Here is a 24,248-nt window from a genome sequence, read left to right as displayed (position 1 = left end):
ATATTAGAGCATGCGCAGCGGTGGCGTCAGTCGCCACCGCCGTCCGTGCCAGCATTAGAGCATGCGCAGCGGTGGCGTCCGTCGCCACCGCCGTCCGCGCCGCTGGCACGGACGCCATCAGCCGCCGCTGCGCTCGCGCCGCTGGCACGGCGCTGCTCGATGTATCGAGCACGTCCGTGCCAGCGGACGCACACGTGGCGCGCTCTCATTCGTCAACGGCATAGCCGTTGTATTTAAACATTTTTTATTTTTTTTAAAAACAATCGGTATTTAATTATAAATAATGCTAAAAAATAAAAAAAATATATTTTTCAAATCCCAAAAATATGGCCGTTTTTTCCCATTTTTTCTGAATTTTTTTGATTTTTTTTTATTTTTTTTCCCAAAATCATCTATAAATACACACATTCATCACTCATTTATCACATCAATTCATCTCTCATTCATAATTTTTATACAAACTATCAACACATTCAACATTCACTCAAAACACCAAATGGATTTCACTCATCTCATGGCGGAAGCGGAGCGCGAAGAACAAGAATACTACGAACAACATCGTGCCGCTTACGAAGCATATGTCGCGGTGAATACCCCCGCTCATCCTCCTCAACGCACTAGATCAAATCGCCGCTACATCCATCGTGACCGGGAGGGAGCCCACGAAAGGCTCGTTGCCGACTACTTTGCCGACCATCCGCGGTTTCCGGCAGATTACTTCAGGTGCCGTTTTCGCATGTCAAAGCGCTTGTTCATGCGAATTGTCAACACATTATCCGCACGTGTTGAATACTTTCAAACAGGTGTAGATGCAGCCGGCCGGCAAAGTATCACGGCGTTGCAGAAGTGTACGTGTGCCATCCGACAACTCGGCTGTGGTACGTGAATAATATCGCCGACATCATGTTCACGTGTATTATATTACACAACATGATTATAGCCGACGAAGGGCCGAGGGCGGCTAGCTTCTACGACGAGGACGAAGCCGGAAGCTCAACAGCGAGGTCTCCCCCACGCCGAGGCGAGCATACGACGGTTGGCCAGAGGATCGAGACAAGACACACAATGCGCGATACTCGAATCCACAATCAACTACAAGAAGACCTAATCAACCACATGTGGGCGAAATTCGGCAACGAGTAGTGGTTTTTTTAATTTTTAGGATTTTAATTATGTAATTTTTCATTTTTAGGATTTTAATTATGTAATGTTTAATTTTATTTGTCATTTGTAATATTTATTGTGGTTTTTAAATGAATTTTAATATTATGGAAATGTTATTGTTTAATTGAATTTTAAATTAATTGTGCTCGACCTTGCGGAAGAGCACAGTTGTGGGTGTTGTGCTCTTGCCAGAGAGCATGCATGAATAGTACCGCCCGGGCCCACAACCGTGCCGCTGGCAAGAGCACGGTTGTGGATGCTCTTACGTGATGGAGAGAAAAGGTGAAGTGATATTGGGGAAGATTAAAAAATAAGGAGGGTATAATTGTAATCTTGTGTGCAATTCTGGATGTTAATTATACTCCGAGAATTTAAAACCACCTTAACAACACAGATTTGAAATTTGGAAAATTCACAAAGGAACAGCCTGTTTGTTTTCTAGGGCTGTGCAGAATATTATCTGATAAAGCGAACATAGAATTGGAGCAGAAAAAGGCCCAATTCTGACTATATCACATACAGCAAACACCTCCTAAGTTTCATACTCCCTATGTTCCATAAAAATATGAGCATTAAATATGACACATAAATTAAGATAAAATTGTTAAAGTAAGATAGAGGAGGAAAATGATATTTTAAAGTAAGAGAGTGGAGGAGAATGATAGTTAAAGTAGAATTGAATAGTGAGACCTACATTATTTAATTGATATAACTTTTTAAAAATGGAATGCACATATTTTTGTGGAACGGACGAAAATGGAAAGTTCACATATTTTTAGGCGAGGGAGAGAGTAAAATAATTGACAAAACTCAATTATTAGAGATACAACCGACAAAATTCAATATCATTAAATCTGTATACAATAAAATATCCAAATATTAAATACACAACAACGAAAAATCTTTCTTTATGAGCTTCGATCAAAACATGCCACTTCTATAAGACCAGTGACATATATGCCAAAAGAGCGAATTAATGATCAATCGAGAATATAATGCTGACGAAAGATTAAGTAATATCGATAGTTATCTTCCAAGCCAACTAATATGTGTAAAAAATGCTATAGTACAATTTAAGTATCATAAGTAATTAACAAAACTCAATTATCAAAGATACAACCAACAAAATCCAATATCATTAAATTCCGTATAAAATAAAATATCCAAATATTAAATAGAACCACGACGAAAAATCTTTCTTTACGAGTTTCTATCCAAACATGCCAGGTCTATAAGACCAATGATATATATATGCCAAAATAGCGTATTAACGATCTATCAAAAATCTAGTGCTGACGAAAGATAAAGTAATATCGACATTTTTTTCCAAGCCAACTAATTTGTACCACACCAACACTAACCATAATTCTCCAACGGGTAATATCATCTCCAACATTGTCTCTTATCTGTTTATTAATAGCACCATTAACCCTATCCACATTTCACGTCCCAAGTCTCCTCCACGTCATCATTCCCCTACAGTTGCGGCCCAGGCCCCAACTACTCTAACCCTGCAGGCCCCAACCCGGGACGCAACTAATAAATGACACTATTCACAACTTCAACCTATTTTACTCGTAAATGCAATACGTTGAATAATTCAAACCGGGAAAATTTATTGTTCAGTCGAAAAAAGAAAATTACAAATCCTAGAAAAAAAATTTATTAAGCCCTAAAAATAAAAATTACAAGTCCTAGAAAAAATATTGAAATAATTTAGAGGATATAAATTGATAAATTGGTGGAAGAATGTTGAAGAAATGGGTATAAATGGGCAAAAAAAGAAAAAAAAGAAAAATAAATAAAATTTAGGGGTTTGCGGCCCGTCCCGAACCCTCCAACGCTAGCCCGGGCCGGACCCCGAGACCGGCCCAGGCCACAACTTCCGCTCGTCCAACGCAATGCCCGGGCCGGGACTCGCTTTTTGCGGCCCGGCCCCTAGCGTTATTGATGCCCTAACCGTCTCTTAAATTACTATTCATGGGCATCACTGTACTTTTTTACTCCATCTCTTAACTAATGGACGGAACCTGCAACCTCCATCTCTTATCCGTCCCTTAACCGTCTCTTAAATTACTATTCATTCAATTTCATTTTTTATTTTTATTTCCAACAAATTCAATTAATAAAAAACACACTTCATTAAATAAAATAAAAATACAACTTAAAATCCTAAAAAAATACATAATTAAATTCGTGGCAAAACAAATAAAAAAAGACATAATTTAAAATATTGGAAACTAAAATGCAAATTATTGACCATAAAAATTTCACTGACGGAAGAAAATCTTAGTCAAACCAGATTTATAATAGATGCGTATGAGAAAAAGCAAACGTCATCGATCGTTGTTTGATGAAGTCCACGTCAGGTCATTCAACTCTGTATATTTTGATGCTCTAAATTCATTTTCATTTTTATTTTTATTTTCATCAAATTCAATTAATAAAAACATATTTCATTAAATAAAATAAAATTACAACATTACATTATTAAAACAATAAAACAAAACATAATTAAAAATCCTAAAAAAATGAAAAATACATAATTTAATTCTACCGGCGATGATGTGCGTCTACCGATTGCCAAAGTTTGCCCAAATGTGCTCAATTAGATCATCTTGTAGTTGGGCGTGGGCGGTAGAGTCACGTGTCCTTGCCCAAATAGACAACCGTTCTTGTATAGATAGATGCACTCCACTTCGAGGCGGACTACTTGCGGTTGAGCTTCCGGGGGCTTTAGGGTCGAACCAATTTCCCGCATCGTGTCCTTCATCTTGGACAATCATGTTGTGCAAGATTATGCACGTATACATGATGTCAACCATGATCTCCATGAACCACGTACGAGTCGGGGCTTTGATAATGTTGAAGCGCGCTTGGAAATCCCCGAATACCCGCTTCACATCCTTCCGAGCAGCCTCTTGCTTCTGCGCAAAAATAGTCTGCTTTGCGTTCACAGGCCTGGTGCACGTCTTCACGAAGGTTGGTCACTTCGGGTAGATGCCGTCGGCAAGATAGTACCCCATTTTATAGCGCCGGTTGTTAGCGGTGAAGTTGATGACCGACGCTTTACCATCCAAAACTTCGGCGAAAAGGTCGGATTGGTGGAGCACGTTTATGTCGTTGTTCGAGCCGGGGACCCCGAAGTACGCATGCCAGATCCATAGCCAGTAGTCGGCAACGACCTCGAGTATAACGGTGGGGTGGGTGCCTTTGTGGCCGCTCGTGTACGACCCCCTCCACGCCACCAGGCAATTTTTCCATTGCCAGTGCATGCAATCGACGCTGCCAAGCATCCCGGGGAATCTGTGCACTTCTTCGTGAAGGCTGAGTAGAAACTGGCAATCTGTTGTGCTTGGCTTCCGAAGAAATTCATCGGTGAAGGATGCCCATACGCCTTTGCAGAATTGGATCAAGCACATTCTCCCAATGCTTTCTCCAATGTGGAGGTATTCGTCGAACACATCCGTCGTTTGTCCAGTCACAAGTCGACGGATTGCTGCAGTACATTTCTGCAGCGTCGTGTGGCTGGGACGGTCGACGACGTCAAACCTATTCTTGGAAGAACTCTTCCCGGGCCGCCAATGTATTTTCGATGTGGAGAAATAGCGGTTGTCGCATGCGGAAACGGCGACGGAAATAGGTATCTCCCCATACCGGGTTATCGCAGAAGTAGTCGCGTACTAGCCTTGCGGCGGCTTCCTCCCGGTTACGATGGATGTAAGTCCGGGAGCGTCTTTGGGGCGGCGCGACTTCCTCCGCCTCCCGGCGTCGATCTTCTTCAAGTGATTCTTCCATTATTCAACGCATTTGCTCAAATGGATCCATTAGATCGATTAACTTTGAGAGAAGAATAAAAGAGATGATTTGAGATGAAAATTGAAATGGAAAGAGAGATGATTTGAGAGGATTAGACGTGTGTTTGTGTGTGAAATGAAGATGGAATAGGAGTATTTATAGAGCAAAAAAAAGGAAAAACGGCCGAAAACGGTAATATTACCGTTTTTGAAATTTATTTATTTTTATTAAATTCAATTTTTTTAAAAATGATTTATTGCTTCAGCGTGACGAAACTCACTCGCGGGCCGGCGAGTGGGCGTCACGCATCTCACCGGAGCGCGCCACGTAGCGCAAGCGCGTGGCGAGACAGCTCGCGCGCTGTCTCGGCGGGATGGGGGTCTCGGCGGGATGGTGACGGGACTGCGCCCGTCTCGTCACAGAGGGACGGGACTCGAATCACCCGCGTAACGCGTTGCAGGTGGCCTAATAAGCATATTAATTTAAATTCATTTTTTCTTTCATTAGGCTTTTGCATTATTTACCAATTCTATAATTATTATAATTCTTTTATGTTATTTATTTATTAGCATCTGATAGCAAACCGACAATATTTTCCATATATATAGCATATGCCCAAAACCAACAAAATATATTTATAACCATAAAATATCCAATCAAATCAACCACTCATTGGTTAAACTTTATACTTCCTCTCTTGTTAAATTGTCTCATTTTTTTTCTAACACGAGTTTTAATTAAACAAAACGGGTGGAAAAAAATTAATAGAATAGGATTCTCATTTGTATGTATTAGTTTAAAATGATATGTGGAATGAATGAGTTAGTGGAATGTGCGGTCTCTTTACCGTTTATAGTAATTATGAATTGAAACTCTTGTTCGCGGACAGACCAAATTGGAAACGAGACTCCTATTCGCGGACGAGGGAGTATTATTTACAGTCATAAAAAAATTCTCATAATCATCAAATATTCATATAAGCATCAACCAGTGAAGATACTAGCCCCATAATCGAACCAATGCTACCCCTGATGTACATAGACAATATACATTCACATCATCATCAACCAATCAAACATCAACCAACACATGCATGTCACATATATAAGTCATAAACACATGCTTGGCAACAACACGTGTACACTGACAATGATAAGCCCCATCGTGAGGCCCGAACCGTATAATATATCCACCGCATGTGGACCGATCAAATTAGCTGAAGCATAGTGCACATACGTATATATACATGTACCATATTATCGTGTGTGTCGTGCGACTCACCCGTTTGGCTACCACTTGCTTCCTTCCCTTGTCCTTGGTCCCCAATCAACCCAAGGTCCTCATAATCGTGGAAATCGATGTCAAACATTTGTGTTCGCATCATGAAGAAATGATCAATTAATCTAAAAGTTATCTTGCCTTTTAAAATTTTCATTATTTTGTGCTTTAATTGAACTAATCTTCTCATTACTAATTTAATCATTAATTTAGTACTCCTACTAAAAAAAGTCATTTTATATTTACCTGCAAAATAATTCATGATACTACCAAACACCTTACTTATTGCATTATCGGTATGTAACCAAGTGTAAACAGTGATATGAAACACCTTACTTATTTAGAATCTTCAACTTTTGTGCTTTGGTTAAAATTTGTGAAGCTTTCAACTTTTGTTTGTTGGTGATGTTTTTTTGAAGCTTGAACAATATCGTGAACAATAACCAAGCATGAGAGTAGCAATTAATGATAAGCGCGTCCCAAAATAATCGAAAATGATTCCATTTCCCTCTAATTTCTAGAAAAGAATTGGTTAGCTTACTTCCTACGCAGCGTGTATTACATTACTGCCCAATTCCAATCGTCGATCACACACCTAATAATCTCAGCCACTCATCAATTCCCGCTTTATTGAAATTCTCAAATTCGTACAGAAAACCAAGATATTTCGAAATATAAAGCCACCTGCACAGCAAACCAATTACCCACCCACACAAGTTGTGTGTTGCAGGCAGCAAATCGGAGCAGAAACAATGTCTACCGTTGAAGACGACAAGAAGCCCACTGATTCTACCATTCACATCAATCTCAAAGTTAAAGGCCAGGTTCTTCGCCCACGCTTTCTGTGATTTCAAGTTAATTAGCATGCGTTTTATGCTTAAAGGTTTTCACCTTCACGGCGATCGCTAGGGTTCTCCCCTTATCATGTGACGAAAGCATCCTTTCTCGTCTTCATATTTTTTGTTTGGAAACAAATATTGTGGTTTTCGACCGTATGTTGCAGAATTCAATTTCGTATTTGAATTTTATGTTAGTGATTTAAATATCTGGAAAGTCATGCATTGTGGTGGTGGAATTAATTTGAAGAAAAATGGTAATTGTTAGGACGGAAATGAGGTGTTTTTTAGGATCAAGAGAAGCACGCAGCTGAAGAAGCTGATGAATGCTTACTGCGACCGACAATCGGTTGAATTTAGCTCTATTGCATTCCTCTTTGATGGTCGTCGTCTCCGACCCGAGCAGACACCGGATGAGGTTAATTATCCTTTTCCTCTCTCTCTCTATCACATTAACACACAGAAAAAGAGCATTTATAGAGAATATGTTTTGTTTTACAGCTTGAAATGGAGGATGGTGATGAGGTGGATGCAATGTTGCACCAGACTGGTGGCGCCTGAAATGGATCTATAATTACATTACATATTAGGTGAATGCAACTCAGATTTTACCTATCCTAGATTATGCATTTCAATTTCATCATCGACTCTGGAGTTTATATGTTGGTTTATGTATTTCATCAACATTTGCTTTTTTTACTGACTCGACTTGGGTTATGAGTACTAGAAATTGAAGTTTGCCAATTATTAGGATAAGCCTCTTATTTTCGGCAATTCACATATTAATGTGCCTCATTCGATCATATATTATCAAAATTTTATTAGAATCCAAATCTATCAGTATAAAATTTAATTACTATCCATTTTTTTAATTAAATGTACATAAATTATATTTGTTCATTCCAAAAAAATACATTATTCTATCAGCTTTATAAAATAAATTTATTTTGCTATTTTTGTTTGTATCAAAAAATTAGTTCACATCCATTTTATGGAAAATTTTCCATAACTCGATTCTCTTATACATCATCATATTTACAGGGAGGGAGATGCATTTCAGATTATCGAATTTTATAGTTTTATTTCATTTATAGTTTTTTGACCTATTAAGAATAATGCATAAATAAGTGTAATTATTCATTTCAGGTTATTGAATTTTATAGCTTTATTCCATTTTATAGTTTGTGTAATAAGATAATACATAAATAAGAGAAATTATTATTTGAAAAACCTATACATACTGTAAAATTGCTTTTGATTTTTATGTCACAAATAATGTTTCATTATGTTTGCTCTTTTACGTACTTCTAGTATTTTTTAAATTTACTTTCTCGTTTTTTATTTTGTATGAATTATTATTTTTCATACTATGATATTTAAAATAGGATAAATAGTTATCATCCCATAAAATTTTAAAATAGAATATTAATATCAGAGTTTTAATATTTGCAAACGTAACTTTTGGGAATTGATATGCTATCAAGTGGACTAAAATTTAGACTCAATTATATTCGTTGTTAAATTTTGTAAAATAATCGAAATTTTAAATGCAAAAGAAAGCATCCTTAAATTGAGAATAAATTATCTTAATTTTTTTTCCTATGATGTTTTCATTTGTGTCGTTATCCTTATTTGAGACATCAAGAATGAGGAGTTTTTAAAGCATTGATAATATATTTAGAAATACAAATTAACATACTTAATTGCATTTAAAAATGTACTTTTGTCATTTTATGTGTGTGTTGCAACCCTTCTTTCTTCCTTCATTTCAAATGAATCTCGCATCCTAATACCAATCAGTGTCATGTACTGATACATACTGTGTTTGAAAAAGCACAATAGTATATTGATTGATAAGTAAATTTCTTATGAATCCAAATCATGACTTCAAGATCAACGATACGATGAGAATCTTAGAAGACAAAATCGGAATGTAATGTAATCATATGCTATAACTTATCTTCAAGGAGGCAATCTGCTATAACTTCCAGGAGAAAATGCATCATTTACCAGCCGAGAAGCAAAAGCTTCAGAAGGGCCATACGGATGTATAGGCCCTTCTTTGCTTGTCTGAAGTAGGCAGCCCTTGGATCAGCATCAACTTCGACGGTTATCTGAAGTTGGTCCATGGATAGAACCCATAAATCAGGAAATGAGGCATGACAAGTTCGAAAATAAACACATCCAAAAATGATAAATGAAGAAAAACCGACCTCATCAAGCCGTGGTAGAGGATGCATTATGATTGCATGTTCCTGCATCACATCCAGTACATTCTGATCCACAATGTACTAGCCTCTAGCTTCTTCATAAAGATCAGTTCTTTCTCCAAACCTTTCTCGCTGAATACGGGTTTGATAAACAACATCACATTTTGAAGCCACCTCCATTAAATCAGCACTTTCTTCCCATTCAACTCCTTGAGAGGTAAGATAAACTTTTATGTCTTCCTGAAATGATATCAAAACCAAAACAAATATTATCTCACCTTATTGTCAAATGTTAAGGAAAACTTACAGTCTCTTTTTATTTAGATTATTAACATAATTATCATTTCCCCCAAATTCATTACTTTGGAAAAGATTGATTAAGCTCACAGGTATCTGGCATGTACTTTATGGGCAACTACATATTCTGACTACCTTCATTTTCACTACTTCTGGCGAGACAAAATAGGTTTTGACATCTTTGTACTTGGCCAGCAGATAGGCAAGTGAGAGAACTGTTCTCCCATAAGCAAGATCTCCTACAAGCCCAACTTTGATTCCATCAAGTTTTCCTATCTCTTTCTGAATAGTGTATACATCGAGGAGAGCCTGTCCATCAACATGGAAAGAAGATAAGTACAATACAATGAGACGAACATGATGATGTATCTGTTTTAGCCTATAAACAACACTAAGTTGTAGATAAACCTCTAAATTAAGCTAGACAAATACATAGAACCACTGGTCTACTGCAGCATTAGTTTAAGATTCTCATAAAAGGAAACCAGAGTAATTAATCATTACATTCATTCACATGAATATAAATAAATTCTTGTCAGCTTTTTGCTTTAAGACACTGAACTCAAATCACTTTTCTTATGATCACTTGAGAACAACACAATATGCTTGCACATGCATTTATGTGATTCCGGATTGTAAAAACATGATCAACAAATTTATATGTTCAACAAACTTCAGTTTGCAGACCTGGGTTGGATGCTGTCCAGGACCATCTCCGGCATTGATAACTGGGATATTGGCTGTCGCCGCAGCTCTTCTTGCAGCACCACTTTCAAAATGCCTCATTACTATGATATCAGTGTAGCCTTCAACAGTTCTTATGGTATCTGGGGATAATATGGATCAGTATAAGCATGTAATCGTAAAGGCTCAAAGAAATATAAGTATTGTCTAACTACCTTCAAGTGTCTCCCCTTTTGCTGCTGATGAGAACTCTCGTGCATTTTCTGTAGTTAATACTTCCCCACCCAAACGTTTCATAGCAGACTCAAATGAAAGCCTAGTTCTGGTTGAAGGCTCATAAAACAGGGTAGCTATCAGATACCCCTTTAGAAGGTTGCTTCCAGTTGACTTCTTCTCCATCTCCTTTGCCACATCAAATATGGCACTGAGAGTATCTCTATTAAACTGTTGAGCTTCAATGACATCTTCAAGTTGAAACTTACTCCCCACGGAAAAGAAAGGCTTTGTCTCAACATTCAATGCTTTGCATTCGACCCCACTCCTGAGAGATTAAGTTCCCTTGTTTACAGTCAAATGCTCTCCCATTTGGAAAAGCCCATGAATGTGATATGTCGGCAGATGCAGATATGGGCAGGGATCTATACGTTAGCTTTGAGCTACCATTCAGATGATTGCAGACAGGCTCAGCACTGGTCTTTGAAGCCTTAGAAGCAAGAAAATTCCCATTTATGGTGCAAGTGGAAAATAGCGGAGATGATGCCATATACCTAATCAAATATGGAAGCAGAAAGGGTTATTAGTCAAGCATAGCAAGAATATTGCCAAGATTAAAATATTTGTAGTTAAAATCACCACAAGCAGACACTCAGAATCAAATCGTCCAAAGAAAGATGCCTTGTACTTATTTTACTCCTAATCCCATCAGCTAAACAATCCATTTTCTTGACTCAATGATCCTAACCACATTTATGTCAAAATAAACGAGTAGGACAAGGTAGCCCACAGCTCTCTATTTGAAAACAAATACTCAAATGTAACGGATAGCTTAAGCGAGCCCTTTGAGGCATATCACCGAACACTTGACGAACAACCAAGAAATAAGTTAGTACAGTATTAAAATTTACAGCATGCGGGATTCGGATTCAATCAATTTTTTAACGCTCGACATGTAAACGTGTGGGAGTAAAGATATCATTTTAAATAGAATAAAGATAACAGACCTTTTAATGCTTGAAATAAATTATTTATAATATAGTAGTAAAAGTTTAAAAACTTTGTTACAAACGATAGAAATCATTCAACTAAAAAAGTAGCCCCTCCGTTTCTTCATAGTTGAGGCAAAACTTTTCGACACAGGGTTTAAGAAAGGAATGTTGAATGTGTTAAATAAATAGATAAAAAAGTAAGAAAGGGAAAAAAGTAGAGAGAATAAAGTAGAAAGTGAATAAAGAAAAAGAAAAAAGTTACTATATAGAGAAATGACTCAACTATAAGAGAACTTCCCAAAATGAAAAAAATGACTCAACTATAGAGAAACGGAAGGAGTAGTAACTTATTAGTATTATTTATAATAAAGGATTTTTGATATAAAAAATAAAGACAAAGATTATAATCGTGAAAATATAAGAAATATAATAAAAATGATTAGTCGATTATATAAACTGCAAGTATAATTTTATTTCGCATCCTCATATCAAAAATCCTGGATTCCCCACTGGGTCTTGCATGGAATAAAATTCGATCATCATAATTTATGGGTCTTGCATGGAATAAAATTCATTCCTATTTTTAAATAGTAATATAGTAGTATCATATCTTTCCCACGGTAGAAACAATATATAAAATGGCCGGTAAGAAAAACTCACAAATGGTAATGCAAACCATGATGAAAAATATACAAAGCTTTTAGCTTTGCAAGATTGTGGTTTTTGGGTTAAACTTCCAAGCTAAATTCAGTCATAAAATTAGACACTATAAATTTATAGTATAATTATATGTAGAGAGAGACATGAATATGATATGCCGCAGCTCTAAATCATCAACCCATCATATGATCAAAACCACCAGCTTCCATCGCAACCCGAGGCCCTTGAACGTTGAGAAGCAACTGCTGCAGCCACCTTCTCGTGGTTGGATCCTCCTGAAATGAAACATTGCAAGATCGGTTCACAACTACATTGACCGTTTAACTTCACCAAGAAAACATCCGTTAGCACTTACACGAAGGCAGCTACTGAAGGTCGCGTCTCGAAGCATGTCAGGCAGGCAGCTTCTCAGGGCGTCGCAAGCTCTGTGTATACAAGGAGATTGGTTAAGTATATGAATGAAGAAATCCATATGCAGTTGACAGACATACCTTGGATTATCAGACAATCGAAGATAGCATCTGATTATGTGTTTCAGCAACCGTGATGAAGGCTGTTCAGCCAGTGCAGCAACCATGTTCCCCAGCACTCTACCTACTGCAAAAAAGCGCTCCGCAGTGGTGCATATATACTCTAAGCCCACATCATCAAGCAAAATCTTTTGCACAATGAAAGTTGCCACCTGCCAAAAGAAAGCCTTGATTGTGATTTGCTGTATGATCATTATAATTTCTCTACTCTAATATATTATTTCACTGGAGCAATTTTCTACTATGCCAAGACTCAATTGTGATTTGCTGTATGATCACTAATTTGATCCAAGGAGGTATCATTTGCTAATCCATCGCGACAGGTGACAGAATTTTATATCACCAAAACAAACTGGTCCGTCAAATAATTTATCATAGTATTCGACTATCGTTCTTAACCCACCTAGTTCAAATGTTATATTATGCGCCAAAAACACAAATCAAAGGTGAAAATAGAAAGTTTAATAAGGTGGAATTGGATAGTTGTATAAACCAACAAGATAGATTCTATTTATATTTAGAAACACATTATTAGCCTCGATGGCATGTCTGAAACAAGGGTGCCAAAAATGAAGAACCAAAAACTGCTAGAAGGAACTTACTGTTTTAGACAATTCACTTCCCATCTCCATAGTGCGCAAGCACAAGGGAATGATCTCCGTAGACAAAAGGAAACTGATAACTTCGGTGTCATCAACCTGAGAACCAAACGCACAATGAACCATGAAGAACAATGCAATATGAGGCTCTCTTGCAATGAACGCAATGGCCATCGCTGAAGGGGAATGTAGAATCAAAAGACAACTAATAAAATTGAGGATAGACAGAATATACATGTGGCAACTGTTGCTTTGATGGTAGCTTAGGTTGAGGACAGAGTGGAAGGGAAAAAAATGATGTTTTATTAGAAGTCAGGCTTGTAACAGAACAAGTATTCTGCATATTTATGTTTTTTTGTGGGGGTGTGGGGGCAGAAGCTGATCAAGTAAGTTGGGGATACCTTCATGAAAGCAAAAAATTAATGGGGTTTGACTGACGGGAACAGCAACAGGAATGAAAATGATTGATGGAGAAGGGTGATACGTTAACACTGGTACTCATTATTTTGTTGATTCCAGGCCCCACCACATACCACAGACCATTAATGAGAATGATTCCCTCCATTGTTCTACTACTCTCCACCTTATTACATTGTCTCAGCAAGGAAAGAACTGTTGCAAGTTTTCCATATATAGCAAGATTTTCCTTTTTAAAGAGCTTAACTGATGACGCTTCTAACAATGCATGCATAGAAAGTCAATTAGGTCAATAGAGAATACCTTGACCAAAGCACCTATAACGCCTAAACTTGTAAGCCTCAGATACTCAAAGGGCCTTGATTTGCTGGTCGTGTTAAGGAAAGGATACAAGTAGAGAGGAATGTGCGCTGCAACAGGGAAACATCAATAAAAACAGACACTTTCAATACATAGCATCCCATGTCCAACAGAAAAAAAAAACAAGGAAAGAAGAAAAGGTTGACGATCTTCTAGCAACATGGATTAACCACTTTGGCAAATGGAACCCATTGTGCTACCATAGTAGTAGCACTAATAGGCACATTGCAAGGGTTATTATAGCCCACACCTCCTTGAGGGAACTATCTAGCAAGGTGGTCCCAAAACAAAACGAATGCAATGAGGGCATTGCATCTTCAACAGGGGTGATTTTGAATCCTATGTCCTACAAGGAAATAAGGAAAGTTTTATATATGGGAGTAGTTACTTTTTTGAACAATTTGGATTAGCCTTCTTAGCAATGTGAAGTTGCAAGTAGAGGCAGTCATGCTATCTTATTACACACTGACCCACCCTATGAATTCAGTGCGTTACATTTATGATACAATCAAGAGTGTGAAAAGGACAAAATCCACTGACACTGACAAGACACGTGAGATGAAAACTCGGAAAAAAAACTTGGGACTACATTCTAATAAAAAACTTGACCCAATCAAGGTAAAACGGAGTACAAAGCACTGGTAGGTGTGGCCAATAGCATGATAAGAGTGAATATGAAAGAACGGAATCATCATTGTACCCCACAAAGATAGGAACTCCGTCCCTACCAAAGGAGAAATGTAAGAGGCTCCACTAGACACCTGACATGGTTAGTATCACTAGATTAGGCAAGATACTACAGTTGTCCATGAAAATTACCGTTGAGGAATAACATTCTTGTGTCCGGATGTGAGGCCACACACTGCAAGAAAAGTGAAAAGCATGTAAGTTTAAGAAGGTCCATAAGATACTTTCCTTATATTAAGATTTATTTAATTTGGATGACCCAGTACTTCCAATGATATTTAGCTAGGGCAATGGCTATGCTAGACTGGGGACTGAAACAAGCCACATGAGGTAAAAGCATAGTTGTAAACTGCAGGTAAATGTCCCCATTTCCAACTTCTGCATTTTTTCCTACCACTTTCCCACGCTTTGTGATGCGATCCATGTTTCGAAACCCAAGCAACGTGAAGAAGCCGAATGGGTTGGGCCGAAGTCTTGACTTGGCTGAAAACGAGAAGAAGACCGCTGAATGCGACGCAAGGCACCGAAGCGTGCATGGGTCGAGACCAAAATCGGCTGACATGTTGAGGTAATTTTGAGAAGATATAAATGCATGGAAATGGATAAGTTTGTGAAGATATTGAGAAGTGACGAGAAGAGTCATAGATTAGCTTCTGCATTTTATTGAACTGCAATTGTTAGCCGAGGCTTTCCTTGAAAAAGAAAGACTTATATGTTTTTTTTCCTTCTTATTTTCGTTTTCAATCCTATTCGGTCTATTTACTATGGCCGAGGTGCAATATGTTGACATCTTATCCAGAATAAATGGACCACCCGCCTTCAACTCCATATCAACTTATCATTCAAGTTTTCACCCTCGTTTGTGGCGTCATTCATGCCATCATCACCGTCCATAAATCACGTCTTTCCCAGCCACATTCCATCCCTTACTATCGTGTCCAGTTTGCATAAAGTATTCTGGTCGCATTACGTTTGCTGTGAAGAAGTTTTGCATTATTATGTGAGATTGCATTATTAAGTTTTGTTTGATAGATTGGTTAAGGTATTAATTACGTGAGATTGCGTTATTATGTTTTGTTTGATAGTTTGCTTAAGGTATTGATTAAGTGAGCTTGCATTAATAATTTTTGTGTGATAGTTTGCTTAAGGTATTGATTATGTGAGCTTGCATTATAAATTTTTGGTTGTTTTCTTGCAATTTTGGATCTCGGATTGTAATTTACGTAAAAATAGCCTAGTGATTAGTTGTATCATGGGATGTGAGCTTGATTACGTGAGCTAGCATTACTAACCTTCCAACCTGACCCATTTACTCCATTATCCCGCCAAGCATGGCAATTTATGACTTTACATTTTAATTATTATGCTAAGACTTAAATTATTGGACATATTATGTAATGACTTTATGTTTTAATTATTGTGCTAAGGTTTGAATATTATGTTCTATCATTTCCCAAGTTTTTGCATGTTATATTTCTTATTTTTATCTATGTTAATAATATTTTATTTAAACATTCATACCCGCCATACATGCTTGACAACATTGATTTGCAGAAAAATCAACAATCGCCAAACCAATTTGCAGGTAGAATAAACAAAATCTGTATGTGATCAGAGACGGATGTTACCTGAAGTAAAGCAAGTGCATTGCAAACTCTATTCGACTGTGCAGGAGTCAGATTTGGCGGTGACAAAACTGGGTAAATGGAGACTATTTCCTGGAGGAGGTCAATAAACAACGTAATATGTATAAAACACAGATGCAGCTCTAGAATTGCTTAAGCCTAATGCTCAATGGTGTAAATAAACCAAATTTCAAGCAAAAGTAGTCCTAAGAACAAAATCACCCAACTTTAACATATCACACCAAATTTTGGTAGAAGTTAAAAATAATAGGAAAAAAATCAGTCCCTCGATATCTTCATCAAGAAGTAGGGCGAAAAAGGTTAGCATGCACGATGTTTACGTCGTAGATTTCAAGCCATGCAGTAACAGACAATCCCAGTGAGATGAAACTGAATAAAGTATGAGACAGTATAGCCTTTATAGCTATTACTGCAACGACCTAACGTGATCCAGATTCACTACACTTCTCAATGCTTCAAACTTCTAGTTAAGTTTTGGCGCTATTACAACCAACTTATTTAGCCACAGCAGATAAACTACATATACAGCAAGGTATTGGGTAAGGCAACAGGCTATACTTATAAAAATATTGCTCAGTTCCAGAATGATAGTATCGAATATCTGAAGCGCCATAAGAGCACAAAATTGACAATGTAGTTAAAATAAAAGCTTCTATTTCCATAATTGAGAAACGAAGAATACATAAACTAGAATCGTCACGGATCCAAATATTACCCTGGCATACCACTATGGAAAAAGGAAAGTGCAATTTCATATTAATGATATCAACAAACCTGCAGAAGAGCAGCAATGGTGCCAAAGGAATTCCACAGCAATGGAGCCAGATCTTGAAAAAGCTCTCTCTTCTACTTGAATGGAAATATGACAGCGGATAACAAACATGAGACACAGAAGCATAATTAAAACTGATAGAAATGAAATGGATGCACATAAAACCTAAAAGACACAAATTTGCTGCTTACAAACCATTCCACCATTCAATTCAGCAGACCAAATCAAAAAGCACAAAAATATGCAACGTTATTCAAATGAAATAATGTTTCCTTGTTGACATACACGCATTTACTGACAATCGAAGTCTTAATTTTATTTTTACCAAATTTAGTTATCGTAGTTTACAAAGTTCGTTCGACTATGAAATGTGAGATCGTAAAGGAATCATAGAAGGGGTTTCTGAGTGCCAAAATAATAAATTACAAAAAAAAAAGATGTGAGGGTAAACATTCAGACTAGACATTTCACCTTGGAAAGTTCGAGAAGCGCATTTTCTCGGAGATCCGGATTGCAAAGATCGAGAACCAACTGCTCAGATGATTGCATCCTGCGGTCTTTGTTGGCGGCGGCGGAGGAGCTGCCTGTGGCCTCAAAGGGGACAGCTTTCAAGTTCAGTGGCGGGGGAAGGGTTGACATTTATCCGGTTTTCTTCTCTCAAATTGGCAGGGTCTTCTTGCTTTTCCGATATGCTTAAGAGGAGAGGAGAGAAGTTGGGAAACACGTGCAGGAATGAGTCAGCTTCGTGTTCCGCACGCGCCGCCGGTGGAGGAATTGGATGTGTTAGGGAGAGTGCGATGCGGTGTTGGAGACGCGCTGTCGCTGCAGATATGGGAGAGAGATGGAAACACTAAATAAAATGGAAATAGGATACATGGAGTTTTAGAGGATGCACTACGCTGTCCCCTATCCCCTACCGTCCCTTAAACTACTATTTGAGGGTCTCACTTGTTTACTTTATCCCTTAACTAAGGGACAGAACCTGCAACACGTCGGCCCTTAATCGTCCCTTAAATTACTATTCATTCAATTTCATTTTTAAATTTTTTTTTCAACAAATTTAATTAAAAAAACACACTTCATTAAAATTAAAACAACATTACAACTTAAAATTCAAAAAAATAGAAAAAAGATATAATTAAAATCCTAAAAAATAAAATGATATAATTTAATTTTCTCCGCCAAAGTTTTCCCAAATATGCTCAATTAGATCCTCTTGGAGTTGGGCGTGAGTGCTAGAGTCGCGTGTCCTTGCCCGAATAGACAACCGTGCTTGTATAGACAGATGCGCTCCACTTCGCGGCGGACTACTTGCGGTTGAGCTTCCGGGGGATTCGGGGTCGAACCAATTTCCCGCCTCGGGTCCTTCGTCTTGGAAAATCATGTTGTGCAAGATTATGCACGTATCCATGATATCAACCATGCTCTCCATGAACCACGAACGGGCCGGGGCTTTGATGATGTTGAAGCGCGCTTGGAGAACCCCGAACGCCCTCTCCACATCCTTGCGAGCAGCCTCCTGCTTCTGGGCAAAAAGAGTCTGCTTTGGGTTCGCAGGCCTGCTGCACGTCTTCACGAAGGTCGGCCACTTCGGGTAGATGTCGTCGGCGAGATAGTACTCCATTTTATACAGCCAGTTGTTAGCGACAAAGTTGATGGCCGGCGCTTTACCATCCAAAACTTCGATAAAGAGGTCGGACTGGTGGAGCACGTTTACGTCGTTGTTCGAGCCAGGGACCCCGAAGTACGCGTGCCAGATCCAAAGCCGGTAGTCCGCAACGGCCTCGAGTACAACGGTTGGGTGGGTGCCTCTGTGGCCGCTCGTGTAGGACCCCCTCCACTCCACCGGGCAATTCTTCCATTGCCAGTGCATGCAATCGACACTGCCAAGCATCCCGAGGAATCTGTGCACTTGTTCGTGCAGGTCGAGGAGGAACTGACAATCGGTCGTGCTTGGCCTCCGGAGAAATTCGTCGGTGAAGGCTGCCCGGACGCCTTTGCAGAATTTGAGCAAGCACGTGCGCCCAGTGGTGTCTCCGATGTGGAGGTATTCGTCGAACATGTCGGCTGTTTTGTCCAGTCGCAAGCTGACGGATCGCTGCAGTACATTTCTGCAGCGTCGTGTGGCTGGGACGGCCGATCGCGTCGAACCCTTCTCGGAATAACTCTTCCCGGGCCGCCAAAGTATTCGCGATGTGGAGAAATAGCGGTTTACTCATGCGGAAACGACGACGGAAGTAGGTATCTCCCCAAATCGGGTTATCGCAGAAGTAGTCGCGTACTAACCTTTCGACGGCTTCCTCCCGGTTACGATGGATGTACGTCCGGGAGCGTCGTTGGGGCGGCGCGGCTTCCTCCGCCTCCTGGCTTCGATCTTCTTCAAGTGATTGTTCCATTATTTGACGCATTTGCTCAAAAGGATCCATTAGTTTGAGTTGATTTGAGATGGAAATTGGAGTGGATATAGAGAGGATTTGAGAGGAATAGATGTGTGTTTGTGTGTGAAATGAGTATGAAATAGGAGTATTTATAGAGTAAAGAAATAAAAAAAAATTAAAAAACGGCAAAAACAAAACGGTAACATTACCGTTTGAATTTTTTTTATTAAAATTCGAATTTAAAAAAAATGAATTATTGCGTCATCCGTGACGACGCCCACTCGCGGGCCAGCGAGTGGGCGTCACGCATGCATCGGGAGCTCGCCACGTCGCCTCGGCGTGTGACGAGACGTCGCGCAGCGACGGGCTACGGGACGGCATGGCGACGGGGTGGGGACGGCACGCACCGCTGCAACGCGTCCCGCGGCGGAACCGTCCCTCCGGAACGAAACACGGGCTGGCGGCGGCACGCGTAGTGGATGGCCTTAAAAAAGAAACATAATCCCATTTGGTTGTATTAGGTTTATAATGAGATTAAAATATAATAAGAGCATCCACAATCGGAAGTGGACAAGCAATAGCTCAATCATAGCCTAGCCACAAACTTCTCTGCCACATCAGTACTAAAATCCCCCTTGCTACATCATCTGGAAAAGCAACTGGTCAAGCAACTGGACAAGCAATAGCCCAGTCATAGCCTAGCCACATCATCAACACTAAAAACAAATAATTAACAATCACGCAAAATACGGAATTAAATTTACGACACATATACAGGAAAATTCAATAATAATATTTAAATTTTAAAAAGTACATTAATTAAAAAATTCCATTACAAAAAATTACATTACTTTAAAAAAAACTCATAATCCACGCACGAGCCTCCCCGCCTCCGCCTCCGCCTCACTCCTCGCCGTCATTGCCGCTATCCGGGACCCCCAAATATGCGGCATCTGAGCCCGCGTCAGAGCCCCCCACCTGTGCCGCGGCGGGATTCAAATCCTCTCGCATACTCACGAGCACCGCGTGAAAAAAACTCTTCTCATCGGGGTCAGTTGCATTCTTCCATTGATCTATGACCTTGATCATCTGAGCCCGCGCTTGTTGACGCGCCAAGAAGACGAGGTCGGCTGTCGAGCTGCTAACAGGGGGGATGCCGACGTTTTTCTCGCCAATTTGGCGCTTGTTGTTGTGCTCCATTTCGCGTTGTTGATCTTGTACAGAAATTAAGATAGAGAGAGTACTCGTTAAAACAAGTGGTGTGAATGAGAATGACGTGCAAATCGCGTATATATAGTGTTTCGAAAAGAAAAAAAATGCTCGCCGATCGAGAGGCTGCAATAGCGGCCAGCGCATCGGCGAGCGCTCGGGGATCGGCGTGCGCTCACCGGCTGCAATAGTTCGGCGATCGGACCGGCAAACGCCAAAAATCGGCGAGCCGGTGCGCTCGCAGCTATTGGAGATGCTCTAAAAGATGGAGGTGATCAATTGCTAACTAATACCTCCGTCCCATATTAAGTGTCATATTTAGTGTGGTCGTGGTTTTAAGAAATGTAAAGAAAAGTGGATTGAATAAGTTAGTGGACTATGGGTCCTACTTATATATATTAGTTTTATAATAAAATGATAGTAGAATGTGTTGGTGGAATGTGAGGTCTAGGCGTGCACAAACCGAACCGGCCCGGCGGTTAACCGCCGGTTCGGGCCGCCGGTTCATGAACCGGGACCGGAACCGGCGGTTTGAACCGTCCGGCGGGTTGCCGGTTCCAACGGGGTTCAGGGTCGAAGGATGCGTGAACCGGGAACCGGCTGTTTACCGGCTTGAACCGGCGGTTCAACGGTTCAAACCGCCGGTTCAACCGATTTTTTTTAAAAAAATTATTTATAAAAATTGATATTTATATTTAAAATCAATTTTTACAAACATATGAATACGAGAAATTCATAATAGCCCATATATATTTGATGGGCTTGCGAATTTATGAAACCATTCTTGGTTGTTTCTCTTTTATAGAGACATCCTTGAATGTTTTATGTTCCACTTTTGATGTGGGACAAACTCATTCTTGGTTGTTTCTCTTTTATAGAGACATCCTTAAATGTTTTATGTTCCACTTTCGATGTGGGATAAAATCATTCTTGGTTGTTTCAGAGAAATCCTAGAATGTTTTATGTTCCACTTTCGATGTGGGACAAACTCATTCTTGGTTGTTTCTCTTTTATAGAGACATCCTTGAATGTTTTATGTTCCACTTTCGATGTGGGACAAAATCATTCTTGGTTGTTTCTCTTTTATAGAGACATCCTTGAATGTTTAATGTTCCACTTTTCGATGTGGGACAAAATATGTTGAAGTACTTTCTTTTATAACTACATGTTTAGAGCATTCATTCATCTTTTCCAATGTGGGATACAAAACTTTCTTTTGTCTTCTACTTTTCTTCATGTTTTGTATGATATATATAAACAAAATTATTATTCAAATATATTCTTGATTGATAAAAATAAAGAATTATTGAGAAATATGATTTGTATATAGAAAATATTTATTTGTATAATAATTATTGTTAGGTTTATACAATTTGTATAAGAATTATTCTTTCAATGCGTATAATATTATTTATTAGTTAACATATACATAAATTTATAAACATAAGCAAATCATTAATGATAAATAAAATATTAAGTAGTGTTTATTAATTTTTGTAAATAAAATATATTCATTATAAGTTGAAATACACTCTCTATAATTCAATACACTCTCTATAATTTAAGTAGTGTTTTCCCTATAATTCAATACACTCTCTTCCAATTTAAATACTCAAGTCCAATATTAAGTATTGATATTTTAAAAATCAAAAGGTTTAACTTTAAGTAGTGTTTATTAATTTTTGTAAATAAAATATATTCATTATAAGTTGTAATTTTTAGTCTAATTCAAATTTATTATCAATAAAATTGTAATTTTCACCTTATTGTTTGAAATTTGTTTAAGCACATTTTATACATAATAAATACTAAAAAGACAAAAAAATATTACTCCATACTTAAAGTTGGATTTGATTTTTAAAATGCCAATACTTGGATGAGAGTATATTGGATTTTATTTAATTTAGAAGATAGTATATTGAATTATTCTCTTTTATAGTTACACATTTTGGATGTGTTACTCTTTATTTTAATGTGGGATAAAAGTCTTTATTTATAAGTATATTATAGATCGTCCATCATTCTTCATCTATATTAATACTCTATCTTCTATTATTATAATTTAACAACAAATATTATTACATAAACTATTATTCATTAGTTGTTTATTATTAATGATTTGCTTAGGTTTATAAATTTATGTATATGTTAACTAATAAATAATATTATACACATTGAAAGAATAATTCTTATAAAATTGTATAAACCTAACAATAATTATTATACAAATAAATATTTTCTATATACAAATCATATTTCTCAATAATTCTTTATTTTTATCAATCAAGAATATATTTGAATAATAATTTTGTTTATATATATTATACAAAACATGAAGAAAAGTAGAAGATAAAAGAAAGTTTTGTATCCCACATTGGAAAAGATGAATGAATACTCTAAACATGTAGTTATAAAAGAAAATACTTCAACATATTTTGTCCCACATAGAAAGTAAAACATAAAACATTCAAGGATGTCTCTATAAAAGAGAAACAACCAAGAATGATTTTGTCCAACATCGAAAGTGAAACACAAAACATTCAAGGATGTCTCTATAAAAGAGAAACAACCAAGAATGATTTTGTCCCACATCGAAAGTGAAACATAAAACATTCAAGGATGTCTCTATAAAAGAGAAACAACCAAGAATGGTTTCATAAATTCACAAGCCCATCAAATATCTATGGGCTATTATGAATTTCTTGTATTCATTTATTTGTAAAAATTATTTTTAAGTATAAAAATCAATTTTTATAAATAAAAAGTATTTTTTTTAAATTTTCGGTTGAACCGCCGGTTCATGCCAAAAACCGGCGGTTTTGAACCGCCTCGTGAACCGGCGGTTTTTTGAACCGGAATCGGAACCGCCGGGACCCTTGGCGGGTCGGTTCCGGTTCAAGCTTATGATGAACCGTGAACCGCCGGTTCATGAACCGGAACTGGCGGTTCGGAACCGTTGTGCATGCCTAGTGAGGTCTATTTATCATTTATGGTAAAAGTGAAATGTGACTCTTATTGTGGGGAAGGACCGAAATGACAAAATGTGACACTTAATGTGGGACGGAGGTAGTAGTTAACAATCCAAAATTAAGATCAATTTTTAATCATTAGATTAGATTAGAAGATCTAGTGGTTAATATAATGTCAAGTGAATTATATTTTAAATTTAAATAATTAAATAAAATTAAAGGGTATTAATGTCAATTTTATCTTATTAAAATTATCCTAAAACTTTAAATTTACGTAACTCTCTCAATTTAAATTATTTTTTCACAAAAATATATCAAATTAAAGGTAATTTTATAAGGATTCTAACGAGATTTCAATTGCATATGTTCCGACGACGTTCGTATAGTGAAATTTGATGATTTTTTTTCCAGTTTTCGTGTATGTTGATAAGCAAATTTTTTATCAATAAATACATCAAAAAATCTGAATATAATACATATAAAATCTCAATATAATGAATGTAAAATCTCAATAAAACTGTGTTGATATTTTGGTGTACTTGTGTTGAA

At 37.7% G+C, this 24,248-nt stretch overlaps 2 protein-coding genes and 1 pseudogene across 5 annotated transcripts; 1 reads left to right on the top strand and 2 right to left on the bottom strand.

The window, feature by feature from the left end:
- Positions 1-6,882: 6,882 nt before the first annotated feature.
- LOC121809644 (small ubiquitin-related modifier 2-like) lies at positions 6,883-10,481 on the top strand. 4 transcript variants are annotated; one of them, XM_042210386.1, is made up of 4 exons: positions 6,883-7,064; positions 7,345-7,494; positions 7,578-7,666; positions 10,269-10,481. In XM_042210386.1, exons 1-3 carry the CDS (start codon positions 6,993-6,995, stop codon positions 7,635-7,637), a joined length of 282 nt encoding a protein of 93 aa, XP_042066320.1. In that variant the 5' UTR covers positions 6,883-6,992; the 3' UTR covers positions 7,638-7,666; positions 10,269-10,481. The 4 variants fall into 4 exon arrangements, with proteins under 4 accessions (XP_042066320.1, XP_042066318.1, XP_042066319.1 ...); XM_042210384.1 differs by having other exon boundaries at positions 10,262-10,481; XM_042210385.1 differs by lacking the exon at positions 10,269-10,481 and adding an exon at positions 8,118-8,254.
- Positions 8,901-11,625, bottom strand: LOC121809643 (annotated as a pseudogene).
- Positions 11,626-12,118: 493 nt separating this feature from the next.
- Positions 12,119-18,007, bottom strand: LOC121809528 (CCR4-NOT transcription complex subunit 9-like). The gene is made up of 9 exons (XM_042210223.1): positions 17,615-18,007; positions 17,146-17,217; positions 16,354-16,443; positions 14,858-14,900; positions 13,982-14,088; positions 13,265-13,360; positions 12,624-12,814; positions 12,488-12,557; positions 12,119-12,407 (listed from the first exon to the last, which is right to left on the bottom strand). The coding sequence occupies exons 1-9, from the start codon at positions 17,780-17,782 to the stop codon at positions 12,306-12,308; spliced, it is 939 nt and encodes a 312-aa protein (XP_042066157.1). The 5' UTR covers positions 17,783-18,007; the 3' UTR covers positions 12,119-12,305.
- Between the last annotated feature and the right edge of the window lie 6,241 nt (positions 18,008-24,248).

This window comes from Salvia splendens, chromosome 6 (assembly GCF_004379255.2).
Source record: "Salvia splendens isolate huo1 chromosome 6, SspV2, whole genome shotgun sequence".
NCBI classification, from domain to species: Eukaryota; Viridiplantae; Streptophyta; class Magnoliopsida; order Lamiales; family Lamiaceae; genus Salvia; species Salvia splendens.
The sequence above is the reverse complement of the archived record's forward strand: the minus strand, read 5'-3'. Positions and strand labels throughout refer to the sequence as shown.

Bases quoted from the DNA above. Each gene is read 5' to 3' on its own strand.
- LOC121809644 (XM_042210386.1), top strand. From the start codon at position 6,993: ATGTCTACCGTTGAAGACGACAAGAAGCCCACTGATTCTACCATTCAC. The intron at 7,065-7,344 runs GTTCTTCGCCCA...GGTAATTGTTAG, and splicing joins ATCTCAAAGTTAAAGGCCAG to GACGGAAATGAGGTGTTTTT. The intron at 7,495-7,577 runs GTTAATTATCCT...TTTGTTTTACAG, and splicing joins CCGAGCAGACACCGGATGAG to CTTGAAATGGAGGATGGTGA.
- LOC121809528 (XM_042210223.1), bottom strand. From the start codon at position 17,782: ATGTCAACCCTTCCCCCGCCACTGAACTTGAAAGCTGTCCCCTTTGAG. The intron at 13,361-13,981 runs GTATTCTCTATT...TTTGGTTCTCAG, and splicing joins TTATAGGTGCTTTGGTCAAG to GTTGATGACACCGAAGTTAT. The intron at 12,558-12,623 runs GTATGTCTGTCA...TTGTATACACAG, and splicing joins CGATTGTCTGATAATCCAAG to AGCTTGCGACGCCCTGAGAA.